Source organism: Pleurodeles waltl, chromosome 11 (genome assembly GCF_031143425.1).
Source record: "Pleurodeles waltl isolate 20211129_DDA chromosome 11, aPleWal1.hap1.20221129, whole genome shotgun sequence".
Classification (NCBI taxonomy): Eukaryota; Metazoa; Chordata; class Amphibia; order Caudata; family Salamandridae; genus Pleurodeles; species Pleurodeles waltl.
Genome location: NC_090450.1, coordinates 390969758 through 390984058, shown reverse-complemented (window position 1 = coordinate 390984058; position 14301 = coordinate 390969758). Strand labels below are relative to the sequence as shown.

The following is a 14301-nucleotide window of genomic DNA, read 5'->3' as shown; positions in this document are numbered from 1 at the left end:
CTTTAACACCTATTTCCAAAGGAGGAGGGTGTAACACCCTCTCTCAGAGGAAATCCTTTGTTCTGCCTTCCTAAGACTGGGCTGCCCACACCCTAGGAGGGCAGAACCCTGTCTGTGGGGTGGCAGCAGAGGTAGCTGCAGAGAAAACCCCAGAGAGCTGGTTTGGCAGTACCCGGGGTCCATAGTGGAGCTCCGGGGATGCATGAAATTGGCACCCCAATACCAGATTTGAATTGGGGGGACAATTCCATGATCTTAGACATTTTACATGGCCATGTTCGGAGTTACCATTGTGAAGCTACATATAGGTATTGACCTACATGTAGTGCACACTTGTAATGGTGTTCCAGCACTCACAAAGTCCAGGGAAATGGCCCTGAACTAAGTGGGGGCACCTTTGCTAGTGCAAGGGTGCCCTCACACTTAGTAACTTTGCACCTAACCTTCAGCAAGTGAAGGTTAGACATATAGGTGACTTATAAATTACTTAAGTGAAGTGAAAATGGCTGTGAAATAATGTGTGCATTATTTCACTCAGGCTGCAGTGGCAGTCCTGTGTAAAGGTTTGTCTGAGCTCCCTATGGGTGGCAAAAGAAACCTGCAGCCCATAGGGATCTACTAGAACCACAATACCCTGGGTACCTAGGTACCATATACTAGGGAATTATAAGGGTGTACCAGTGTGCCAACTGAAATTGGTAAAAGTGGTCACTAGCCTATAGTGACAAATTTAAAGGCAGAGAGAGCATAAGCACTGAGGTTCTGGTTAGCAAAGCCTCAGTGACACAGTTAGTCACTACACAGGTATACACATTTAGGTCACAAACTATGAGCACTGGGTTCCTGGCTAGCAGGATCCCAGTGAAACAGGCAAAAACAAACTGACATACATGTAAAAATTGGGGTAACATGCCAGGCAAAATGGTACTTTCCTACACATATTGAGAACTTCTAGGAATAAGGATCTAGCAGAAGCATGAAATATCCATGAATCATTGTTTCAAAGAAATCACAAAGCTAACAAGCATGGCAAATTATTACTTCGCTCTCTCAAAATTATTTGTGGAGTTAATTAATGGAAGAGTTGAGTCTGATATACCTGCTAAATCCACTCGAAGAGGCCTCACAGGTTCCTCAATAACAGATTATATAATTTTGAGTTATGAAATATTTAGTGAAATACTAGAGGTAAATATGCTACACCTTAAATAAAATTTATGTTGGAACAACGCATGCTGGAGCCACACATGCCTGAGCAATGCAGTCTGAACAACGACCGCGTTGTTACCACTAACGCCTTTACCACGAATGCCTTAACAATGATTTTTCGTTGTAAAGACATTCCTGGTAAAGGTAAGTGTGGCATGGCAGGTATGGTTCCTGTGAAGACGTTACAGTATTTGCTATCATTTGTATGCAGCACCATTAAAAGATTACAAACAATTACACTAAAAGCACTATGATTCTACTGAGATATCGTAACTGACCATTTCTATTAATTATAAAAGCTCTGCTAAGAACATCAGGAACGGTGCATTACTAGTATAAAATCTCTGCTGAAAAGTCTTGGTAATGTATGCACTCAAACTGATATGTGCCAGTACGACTGTAGGGGGAACACGATGACTACCTGAAGCCCATTTCACTTCGGCAGAATACTGGCTGCTTTTCACAATGACCCACCAGCTTTCCCCCCACATCCCAGGGTCCCACCCCTTCCTCCAAGACAGTGATTTAGCTGAATAGTTTATTAACATTTCCATCCCTGCAATGGAGAAAACCACGAAAAGGATGGCAAGAGAAGAAGGAATACTTAATGAGTCACTTTAATTAAAAAAAACACAAGTAAATAGCGAATAATAAAAGGGTATATTTTCACAACTATGAGAAAGATAGCACAGTCATATTGTTTACTAGCCAAGGAGGCATTTATAAAACCCATACGTGGAGGAGACAAACTGAGAGTGTTTGTCTCTAGTTTAACACACTTACTTGAGGAGGGAGAGTGGCATATGGAGTGTATGGAGGAGCTGGTCCGATTGGAAAGTCTACAAATGCACCTTCAGAGGCAAGGAAATTCTATAAAAAAAGATTTAAAAAAGAAAGCAATAAAGAAGGATCAGTTTTTAATCATGCTGTTTCATACGGTAAATTGTAATTTAGTGCAATACAATTCTGGCTAGAATTAACCCTGTAAAAATAGCACACCATTAGGGCATGCACGCCATGAAGATTTAAGAGAATACAACTCTGGCATGCAACAACCAAAAAGTAATTTCACTTTTTACCAGACTATCCTATTATTGAATTGTTCCTCTACAATTTGGGCGAATCACATAATCAAACATAATTAAAATTGTTTCTATGCGCTTTCAGAGCAACCCCCTCATCCGTTTAATAATTGCTTTTGTGCTAAATGTCTGTAAAAAGTGCTTTCACGCTACCGTTTTTGTACCGATCCACCTCAGATTGGTAAATGGAAAGAAAAAATATGTATTTGTCATTTTGTAGGCAAGCATATGTGTTAAAAGCATACACTTTTTTAGCCAGCCGCGATGCTGTACAGCATGGCTAAAAACATTAACGAAGGCAATGAGGCTCCTAGACAAGAACTATTGACAAGGCCAATGATTTTGTGTTTCTTAAGAAGAAATTGAATCACATATGAGCCTTTTGGCAGCCATTTGCTCCAATGAACAATCAAAACAAACCATATTCAATGAGCACATCCCAAGGTCTCTAAGGCCAACTGGTGTGATGTGTTATAGAGACTATGGCAACAGGAGGAACATCGTCTGGTGCATCACTAGACGCCCAGAATGAAGCAGAAATACAGGGGTGAATGCACCTTGTCGGATCAAAGAAGACAACTGTTACCCATAGACGAGCTGGCTTCAAATAGATGCAATAACTTTACCTCACACCAGAGAATAAAGATGGATTAACAGAGAAAAAAGTAGAGGAGTTTAGGGATTACCTTATATGGCAGTAGAAGGAAGGAACAGGCCATATCATTGTCATCAAGAAAGCAGTAACAACAGCAGTTGCACATGAAAGTGTCAACCAGTGCCCAGCCGTGAGAGCACAGGCAAGACAGGCAAGTAAGTTGAGGACGGGGGAATACAATGGGGTCACAGCTTTAGATGATGTCACCTTTGTCTAAGTGAGCGGATATTTTTGAAATAAAGAGAGACTAAAGGGGAGATGAAGGATCAAAACCAAGGGGTACTTCCAGAACCTATAACTAGTCACAGCTATAAGGGGAAGTGAGCAAAACTTAAGTAACCATTTAAAGGCACTGACTGGTGCCAACGTAAAGCTGGTCTGATAAAAGTGGTGCAAAACAGAGAAAGAAACAGATGTGAGCAAGTCTAGGAAAGAACGACCCAAGTACTGCTTTAAAATTCAGGTAAACTACAATGACACTGCTAATTCGCTTCAAACTCTAAGCTAGAAAAAACACAAGAACCACTTATGTATGCATTTCTGGAGAAAAAAAAATTACCTGATGGAGAGGCTGTTAAAAAGTCTTTTCCCCCTTGCTAGAAGCAAACCGACTCAGATAAGCAGGGTAATGAGAATACAAATTAACCAACTAGAAAGAAAACCGCGCATCTGCAAAGCCAACAGGCTTGCCTAGCTGACTTAGTGGAATTGCCAGTGCTTTTCACCAACGGTATACAGCATCTGCAAAATGCATTTACCATTATGGATTTAAAAAAAATAAAAAAAGATGCTATGGTGCAGCTGCTGGCCTGACACTCAAGTGAGCATGTGTGATGACGTGTGCGCCTCAGTCACCACACGTGCGTGCACCAGCCTCACAGCGGGGGTGCAATTTTGCTTTGACTTTTTATGTATATTTATCCTAGAACATTGAAGCTATATGGAACAGTAAACAAAAAATGAATAGAGAGCGTAACATGGAGCCGGGGTGAAAGCTGGAAAACACTTGCACTCTCATTGAGTGTTTAAGGAAAAACAAAAAAGGTAGTATTGGTTCGGTTCAAAATCTGTATTCAGTTCAAACAGGTTGACCATAAAAGAACAATAGTACAACACTGAAAGTAAAAAAAAACTAAAATAAGAAGTAAAGTCCATTCAAGCTATTGAAAACATAGGATAAACATCTTTTAAATACTAACTATAAACATATTCCTGGTACATCGTTTTGTGGTAATAAAATACAGTGCATACATCAATCCTACTACAATTCTAGATAAGTATAACAATACAGGGGTTACCTACAACATACATAACACATATGCAGCAGATTTAGGGAGCAAAGTAAACTATAGTTTATGGCCCCTAGAAAAACAATTCTCGACGATATGTCTTCAATTCATCATATACTTCAAAAATTTGACCAAAAAAAACATAAAATTTGTATGCTCCATACTAACCTAGAAAAGAAAGGCTTTTCGTAATGTGTACTGCGCCCCATATGAATGAAGCAACACTAAAACATAATAAAGGATCCTTCACGGCTTGTAGGAATTTTAGTGGAGCTTTATGGCCTTGTAAGGAAATGCCTCCTTGGCATGGTTACCCCCTGACTTTTTGCCTTTGCTGATGCTATGTTTTGAATTGAAAGTGTGCTGAGGCCTGCTAACCAGGCCCCAGCACCAGTGTTCTTTCCCTAACCTGTACTTTTGATTCCACAATTGGCACACCCTGGCATCCAGATAAGTCCCTTGTAACTGGTACCTCTGGTACCAAGGGCCCTGATGCCAGGGAAGGTCTCTAAGGGCTGCAGCATGTATTATGCCACCCTAAGAGACCCCTCACTCAGCACAGACACACTGCTTACCAGCTTGTGTGTGCTAGTGAGAACAAAATGAGTAAGTCGACATGGCACTCCCCTCAGGGTGCCATGCCAGCCTCTCACTGCCTATGCAGTATAGGTAAGACACCCCTCTAGCAGGCCTTACAGCCCTAAGGCAGGGTGCACTATACCATAGGTGAGGGTACCAGTGCATGAGCACTGTGCCCCTACAGTGTCTAAGCAAAACCTTAGACATTGTAAGTGCAGGGTAGCCATAAGAGTATATGGTCTGGGAGTCTGTTTTACACGAACTCCACAGCACCATAATGGCTACACTGAAAACTGGGAAGTTTGGTATCAAACTTCTCAGCACAATAAATGCACACTGATGCCAGTGTACATTTTATTGTAAAATACACCACAGAGGGCACCTTAGAGGTGCCCCCTGAAACTTAACCGACTATCTGTGTAGGCTGACTGGTTCCAGCAGCCTGCCACACTAGAGACATGTTGCTGGCCCCATGGGGAGAGTGCCTTTGTCACTCTGAGGGCAGTAACAAAGCCTGCACTGGGTGGAGATGCTAACACCTCCCCCAGGCAGGAGCTGTAACACCTGGCGGTGAGCCTCAAAGGCTCACCCCTTTGTCACAGCCCCGCAGGACACTCCAGCTAGTGGAGTTGCCCGCCCCCTCCGGCCCCGGCCCCCACTTTTGGCGGCAAGGCCGGAGAAAATAATGAGAATAACAAGGAGGAGTCACTGGCCAGTCAGGACAGCCCCTAAGGTGTCCTGAGCTGAGGTGACTCTAACTTTTAGAAATCCTCCATCTTGCAGATGGAGGATTCCCCCAATAGGATTAGGGATGTGACCCCCTCCCCTTGGGAGGAGGCACAAAGAGGGTGTACCCACCCTCAGGGCTAGTAGCCATTGGCTACTAACCCCCCAGACCTAAACACGCCCTTAAATTTAGTATTTAAGGGCTCCCCTGAACCTAGAAAAACAGATTCCTGCAACTACAAGAAGAAGGACTGCCGAGCTGACAAACCCCTGCAGAGGAAGAACAGAAGACACCAACTGCCTTGGCCCCAGATTTACCGGCCTGTCTCCTGCCTTCCAAAGAAACCTGCTCCAGCGACGCTTTCCAAGGGACCAGCGACCTCTGAATCCTCTGAGGACTGCCCTGCTTCGAAAAAGACAAGAAACTCCCGAGGACAGCGGCACTGCTCCAAAAGAACTGCAACTTTGTTACAAGGAGCAGATTTAAAGACCCCTGCAACTCCCCGCAAGAAGCGTGAGACTTGCAACACTGCACCCGGCGACCCCGACTCGACTGGTGGAGAACAACCAACTCAGGGAGGACCCTCCGGCGACTCTACGACTGTGAGTAACCAAAGTTGTCCCCCCTGAGCCCCCACAGCGACGCCTGCAGAGGGAATCCCCAGGCTCCCCCTGACCGCGACTGTCTGAACTCCATTTCCCGACGGCTGGAAAAGACCCTGCACCCGCAGCCCCCAGCCCCTAAAGAAACGGAACTTCTGTGCAGGAGTGACCCCCAGGAGGCCCTCTCCCTTGCCCAGGTGGTGGCTACCCCGAGGAGCCCCCCCCTTGCCTGCCTGCATCGCTGAAGAGACCCCTTGGTCTCCCATTGAAACCTGAAGGAAACCTGACGCGTGTTTGCACACTGCACCCGGCCGCCCCCGCGCTGCTGAGGGTGTACTTTCTGTGCTACTTTGTGTCCCCCCCGGTGCCCTACAAAACCCCCCTGGTCTGCCCTCCGAAGACGCGGGTACTTACCTGCAGGCAGACTGGAACCGGGGCACCCCCTTCTCTCCATTATAGCCTATGTGTTTTGGGCACCTCTTTGACCTTTGCACCTGACCGGCCCTGAGCTGCTGGTGTGATAACTTTGGTGTTGCTCTGAACCCCCAACGGTGGGCTACCTTGGACCAAAAACTGAGAACTGTAAGTGACTTACTTACCTGTGAAAACTAACAATAACTTACCTCCCCCAGGAACTGTGAAAATTGCACTGTGTCCTCTTTTAAAACAGCTTATTGTGTTTTATGTGAAAAGTATACATGCTAAAGTAATGATTCAAAGTTCCTAGAGTACTTACCTGCAATACCTTTCAAACAAGATATTACATGTAAAATGTGAACCTGTGGTTCTTAAAATAAACTAAGAAAATATATTTTTCTATAACAAAACCTATTGGCTGGATTTGTCTCTGAGTGTGTGTACCTCATTTATTGTCTGTGTGTATGTACAACAAATGCTTAACACTACTCCTTGGATAAGCCTACTGCTCGACCACACTACCACAAAATAGAGCATTAGTATTATCTCTTTTTACCACTATTTTACCTCTAAGGGGAACCCTTGGACTCTGTGCATGCTATTCCTTACTTTGAAATAGCACATACAGAGCCAACTTCCTACAGGCCTCTTACATTATTTCTATATATTCAGTTGGATGGGCAGGGAGCCAACGAAGGTCCAGCACCATAGCTCCCAGATATCATCAGAAAACAACTGGAACAACTGGAGGGGCTGTTCCTCTATAAGTAGTGGGAAATTAAGAGAGAAAGGAGGTTGGATACATCTTGTAAGGGAGTCCTTATACTTAAAAGTTATGACCTCACACACCTCAAAGCACATAATGCTTCATCATAGGGCAACCTTCTCTTCCAGCCTGTGATGAAATGCCCAACCGGACCCCCAGAGGGCACTTTGTTGGAAATCTTTTCAATAGTGTCACAGTGGTGATCTGCTCCGATGTGTGAGTTTATGTTCCTGTGTAGGGTGGTGAGAATATGGAAGTAAAAAAAAAAAGTGGTTATTAAAAACTTCTAGGGGGTACCAAAATGACCATTTAATGTTATGGTCCCCATGGCAGGGTTAAACACTGAATGCCACTTAAAGGGCTCAAGGTGTCCGGGTAACCTACTAGAGTGATTTAAGTGAGGTCAACATGTTTCACACTCCATGGTCCAGCCGGATGCGAGGGACTTCTTCTTGACCAAATATCCCTACCCTACACAAAAAAGGACATATAGGGGGTCATTCCAAGTCTGGCGGGTGGCGGAGGCCGCCCGCCAGACTTCCCCCCTCCGAAATACCGCTCCGCGGTCGAAAGACCGCGGAGGGTATTCTAAGTTTTTCCCTGGGCTGGCGGGCGGTCGCCAAAAGACCGCCTGCCAGACCAGGGAAAAACTCCCTTCCCACGAGGATGCCGGCTCGTAATCGAGCCGGCGGAGTGGGAAGGTGCGACGGGTGCTGTTGCACCCGTCGCGTATTTCACTGTCTGCCAAGCAGACAGTGAAATACTTGTAGGGGCCCTCTTACGGGGGCCCCTGCAGTGCCCATGCCAGTGGCATGGGCACTGCAGGGGCCCCACGGGGGCCCGCTACCCCCCCTACCGCCATCCGGTTCCCGGCGGGCGGACCGCCGGGAACTGGATGGCCGTAGGGGGGGTCGGAATCCCCTCGGCGGCGCAGCTAGCTGCGCCGCCTTGGAGGATTCCAAAGGGCGGCGGTACACTGGCAGGAGACCGCCAGTGTTGCCGGTCCGACCGCGGCTTTACCGCCGCGGTCGGAATGCCCTTGGGAGCACCGCCGGCCTGTCGGCGGTGCTCCCGCGGTCCTCCAACCCGGCGGTCATTGACCGCCAGGGTTGGAATGACCCCCATAGTGGTTAGTGTGCCCTAGCAGATAAAAAAAATATCTGTCTTTGGTATGGTCCAACTCAGAAAGAAGTAATAAACAAGAACATGTTTTAGAACCTCAGAAGTATGTAGGTTCAAAGAGAACACACAAAAATCATATTACATGCAACACGCCGCCGAAAGTCGCCAAAAAGTGATTTGTGCTTGATTAAGGGGGTCATTCCAACCCTGGCGGTCAATGACCGCCGGGTTGGAGGACCGCGGGAGCACCGCCGACAGGCCGGCGGTGCTCCCAAGGGCATTCCGACCGCGGCGGTAAAGCCGCAGTCGGACCGGCAACACTGGCGGTCTCCCGCCAGTGTACCGCCGCCCTTTGGAATCCTCCAAGGCGGCGCAGCTAGCTGCGCCGCCGAGGGGATTCTGACCCCCCCTACCACCATCCAGTTCCCGGCGGTCCGCCCGCCGGGAACCGGATGGCGGTAGGGGGGGTCGCGGGGCCCATGGGGGCCCCTGCAGTGCCCATGCCACTGGCATGGGCACTGCAGGGGCCCCCGTAAGAGGGCCCCTACAAGTATTTCACTGTCTGCTTGGCAGACAGTGAAATACGCGACGGGTGCAACAGCACCCGTCGCACCTTCCCACTCCGCCGGCTCGATTACGAGCCGGCATCCTCGTGGGAAGGGAGTTTTTCCCTGGGCTGGCGGGCGGTCTTTTGGCGACCGCCCGCCAGCCCAGGGAAAAACTTAGAATACCCTCTGCGGTCTTTCGACCGCGGAGCGGTATTTCGGAGGGGGGAAGTCTGGCGGGCGGCCTCCGCCGCCCGCCAGACTTGGAATGACCCCCTAAGTGTCTTTTCTCGCCTGTTCCATAACTCTGACAATCCTTGACTTGGGAAAATTGCAACCAATATAAGCTAGGTAGCACAATAATAACATCTGTCTCATCTGAGAGTACAGCTCGCTTAGAATCATTTCGAACAGCCCACAAAACATGTAACACAACACAAAGGTCAGTTTCCAGCAATTTGTTGTTACGTTCTTGAACAATCTGGCCCATACCTTTTGAATCTCTGTCTGCAGGCACCAATTCCTCATTGATAATCATTGCACTTGCAATAATTGGAAATTCGGTGTTCACTGAGGCATCAGCAATGTTCGGGCAAGATAACATCTCCTAGTTCATCTTATTCGATGAACATGACCAGAACTTAGCAAATTGCACAGGTATGGGTGTTGAATTTTTGATGCAGGCAAGGCCAATTGTTCCTCTTGTAGACATTTGCCTGATTCTCTGACGTTCTTTGACAGATAGTTAAATACAACTTTCAAAGTCAATGAGCAATTCTTGCAAGGTGTACACTGACTTTAATTTCTCTAGAACAGTCTGAACGACCACTCCAAAGTTTTGCATGGATGAATTCTGGACCATTCGCAATTGTGACATATAGTCCACAAAAACAGCAGTTTTCAATGAGGACACCTTTTCGAATTGAAATTCTTCCGGTGAAAGTTTGGTATGAGTTTGGGCTTCACTGGTTTGGTTGCAGCATCTCCATCAAATAATGCGTTTGTTGGAAGAAGATCATGCAACAGAATGCTCTTCATAAATTCACCCCGTTCTTTGATTACATGCATCTCTCTTTGTGCTTCCGAAAGCTGTTTTATTGTAACCTGTTTTGTAGGGGCTGGTTGGACGAAACTGTTAGTATGGCAATTAAAGTGTGGGAGTTTAGCTTTAGTGATTATGTCAAACAGCTTCTTCTCTTTCAGTACAAATCCCTGCTGCTTCGGCTCTGTGTATAGTTTCAATGCATGTTCGAGGACATCTAGTAGATGCGTCTTTATATCGTTATCCACATATTGTTTGGTCACAAAGTTGTGTAGTCGCACAGGCTCAATCATTTCAAAGGGGTTTCCTTGCTGCTGCATTAAATGAAGAAGGCTGACAACATGTTTATTAAGACGTTTCCCTCTCTTCCCCACAAGTTCATGGTGAGGAACAGTTTCACAATGGTCCATTAATTTTGAATTTGTCATCTCTCTGAAAACATTGCAAATAGAAAGGTCTTCATGATAAACTAGCTGCCACTGAGCAACATATTCACTTTTTTACGTGTCTGACCAAGAGTTCCCTTGGTGCTTTTCTGTGATCTCTGGATCGTCTGTTTCAGTTTCATATCTGAAGCCACAGCACTGAAACCTCCCTCTCTCTCTTTCACCACAAAATGTCTTTGGATGAATTTTCTGTAGAGGTGTGTTTTTTCCAACTCTAGCTTCTTCACTCTTTCCAAATACCAGGACCATATCTCAGGTAGTTTATGCAACTGAATTCACGAAACACACTAATCAGTGACTCCACAATCGTCACGCGCACCTCCCAATAACCTTGCTGAGCAGTATGTACCAAGTTTTTCACTAGAGGTATCATGTGTAAAACATTTCCCTAGTGCTTGCAAAGTTCTGATTTTTCTTACCATTCTTTGACAAACTCTACAAACTTGATTTTCAGGTTTTCTGATTTTGAACTGAGTGTATTGAATAATGCCTGGCTTTGCATTATGTCTTTTGAATGAAGTACACCATGTGCAATGTTCACTTATGAGGTAAGATATGTAAAACCTAATTTGTCATTCTTGTTACAAAAAGTATTCCAACACAATGTTATATAGCCTCAGATATGATGAGCATACCTCGTAAAGAACAAATAGAATGAGTTCTGCTCAATACTGACTGGACAATTTTGCTCCAAAGATTTCAGCCTCAGTAAGTGCATTGTCAATGCCACTTCCACTGAGATAACTTCTTGCACACTGCAACACAACTTTTGTCATGTGAATAAACACCCATCATTGGATAAAGAACATCAAATTCGACAGGTTTGCTCATAAAAATGTCAGCCACAATACGGAAAACACTTTCATCGCATAAAATTGGCAGGATAGGCTGGGTCTTCAAGCTGAGCACGCACATTAATGAAGCTTTTTAGAGTTGTGTATTATGTTGCAAAGTTTGTGACAGAAGATGGTATTATTGGTAAAAATCCAACCTTCTTCAGTGGGACGGCATCCTGGGAGATCAGAACATGAATTCCAGCCCACGGAGGAACTGGCTTTTTCTTCACCCTTCAGTCCGCACCGAATAAGCAATATGATAAATTCTGTTAAATCAGCTTTGCGGACTGCAGCATCAGGTAGAAGATCCATGTCCTCACCCACTTTGAAACTTTCTGGGAGACAGGGATGTGCTGCTGGCTTGTAGTAATTTTGCACATTGCGGCAAGACAGTTGCATTAGAAGTTTGCAGCTTCATTTGTTCACGCCTATAGATGACATCACTAGCAACTACTTCACTGATACAGTCTTGAAAATGCACCATGGCAGTTTCATGTGTGCTGGATGTTCCACACAAAGAAGAATTGTCTTCAAAATCAAAATCATCAAGAGCAGCAATTGTAAATCCTTTCCTGGTAAAGTGACTTGGAAGTGGTGTGCTGTCGTATTCACAAGATTTGACAGCATGAGCTGCTAAAAAGTTACTGCTCGGTACTATGTCCTTATAACCTATTGACACACCAATCCTATTCACTGAAGTGATTAGCTCTCTACTTTTGCACTTCTAATAGACTGGCGTGGGCAGTCATCATGTGTAGCAGAGTTTTCTTTTTGCCATGATATAATTCATAAAACATGATTTGGAAAGGACAGTACATTGGCATAGCAGAAGCCTGTCGGTTCATGGGATTGTCTTCCACTTCTTCACTTATATCTTCAAAGCCATCAATGTTGTCAGCTTCTGGTCCAAACTCAAGAACTTTAGTTTTGCTTTGCTGATATTAATCAATGATGTAAAAAATGTTAAGACAACATCAGGCATTCTTGTTGATTCCCATGATTTGCGGAGCTTCAATGCATCATAAAATCTATCACTAAGCCCAAAATCTAAATCCTTCAGGACATTTCTTAAAATGGTTCCTGATGATTTTATTGCATCCTGGGATCTTATTTTGGCAGCGAGAACTTTAGGAGTCAAATTAGCTGAGAACACCATAAGCGGCTCATTTATTTTATTAGACTGACAAAAAACTATTCTGTCATGTACATTCTCACAAGAGAAATCTTAATGTCACTATTATGGATCAATAGAGTTTCATCAATGTTGACAATTATTTCTGTGAGCTCACTTAGTGTGAACCCATTGCCAGCACTCGAGTGGCTTTAAAACTTAATTTCTAAGAGTGCAAACTTAACTGAAGGCTGACGGTTATGTTGTTGCTGGGAGCACATTGTACATGGATGCATGCAGTTCGGGGGCATGAAAATCCATGGTAAATACATTCACCTCACTGTTTAGGTTAGCAACTTGGTTGAAAATGTCATAATTGGAGGAAAATAGCTGCAAATAAAAACATGTTTGACCTTTGAAATGCACATACTCTATACTTGTTTCCTTCGTCGATCCCTTTGGCCCATGTTCTGGCCACACCACAGATAACACATTGAAGATCCTCTGCTTTCTGACCAGTTGTTGGAGGTGGATGATGGGTAGCCATTGAACTTCTAAGTGGATGGGTACTGGGTTTGGTTGTCATCGCCTTCTCAGAAGTCTCTGATTCTTGTTGTGATTCACTGCTATTTTTTGACAAATTTCTTCCAGGACTTTCCCACTGTATACGACTTGTATCACTTGTTGTTACAGTGATAAAATATTTAATCCTCTTCACCCATCAGTTTCAATGTTTTATTAACTTTGTCTTGCCTTATTTCTGCAACATCTCGAAATCTCTTCTGTCCAGCCGCAGTTGATGTTAGCTTTTCTTTGGATTAGTTTGGCATAAGACACATTTTTCTTTGTTGAAGGAGTCCTCGGATTTTGTAATTAGGAACACTCTGTCAGGAGGTAAAGATCCTCTGCTACCAGCTGCTTTGCTCATGTTTACAAATTTGAACCAACGGAAAACCTGAAACAAAAACAATATTAAAATAAATTAACAATTTGATGGCAAAACCACAACATTAAAGAGCCGCCATTTAAAAAAATGGCAAAGGGGTTGCTCTGAGGAGTTATTTTGTGTCTCTATAAGACTACTTGACCCCCAAAACCTATGTTTTGATACCAAAATGAAGTCTACAGGTCTCATGGCCAGTGCTGCCAACAGCCTTACAGTCACCATAGGCACTTTCAATTTTGTCCATTTAGAACGGCTACATTTTGAGACTGCTATTGTGCCACATTTTGCTGTTTTCAGTGTGTTTAGGTGTGTCATTTGATTGTCTTGATGAGTGCCATTATATTGCAAATAAAGCTAAGCAGTTATGGTACTGTGGTAAATTTCAGTAATGAGCTCCCTACTCCTCCCTAAACTGTTAAGTAATAAGAGTCAGCATGTTCCTTTCTGGGACCTGCAGTTTTTCTTTTTTATGAGTTGCTGGAGTATAAACAGTGAACTTGCTGAAAGTGTGTCACTTTTAGCTTATATAACAAAGTTCCTAAATTTATGGCCAAGCTGTATTGGCAGAGGTTGTTTAGGAGGAGTGGGCAGTGTTGCATTATTGTCTATGCTGCTGCACAAATAAATGTAATTATGCATGGTTGGAACCATTCACAATCAAGGTTTGGAGAGGTTTCTCTGTAGTGAACATGGACCAGACGTCCAAAGCTATTTTGGGGTCCAAGGCCTGCAATTTGACAAATCTGAGTTTTAACCTCAAAATGGCTTTTGTATGTACTAAACCCATTTTGAAATTCAACAAATGGTTACAGAATTATAAAATGGGATTCCAAATGCATAACAAAACACTTTTTGAAAGGGGCATATTAGGTGGACCAAACTGAACTTGCAGTTTGAAATGCAAAGTCCAATGTTTTCAGAGTGTAA

General features: G+C 44.4%; 1 protein-coding gene across 3 annotated transcripts in view; it reads right to left on the bottom strand.

Moving 5' to 3' along the window:
* Window positions 1–14301, bottom strand: part of PLEKHB2 (pleckstrin homology domain containing B2) — a 676701-nt gene that overhangs the window by 245574 nt on the left and 416826 nt on the right. For all 3 annotated transcript variants that reach the window (XM_069213723.1, XM_069213725.1, XM_069213724.1), the window contains exon 6: window positions 1993–2079. In XM_069213723.1, coding sequence (XP_069069824.1) covers window positions 1993–2079 — 87 coding nt within the window. The remainder of the gene's footprint in view (window positions 1–1992; window positions 2080–14301) is intronic.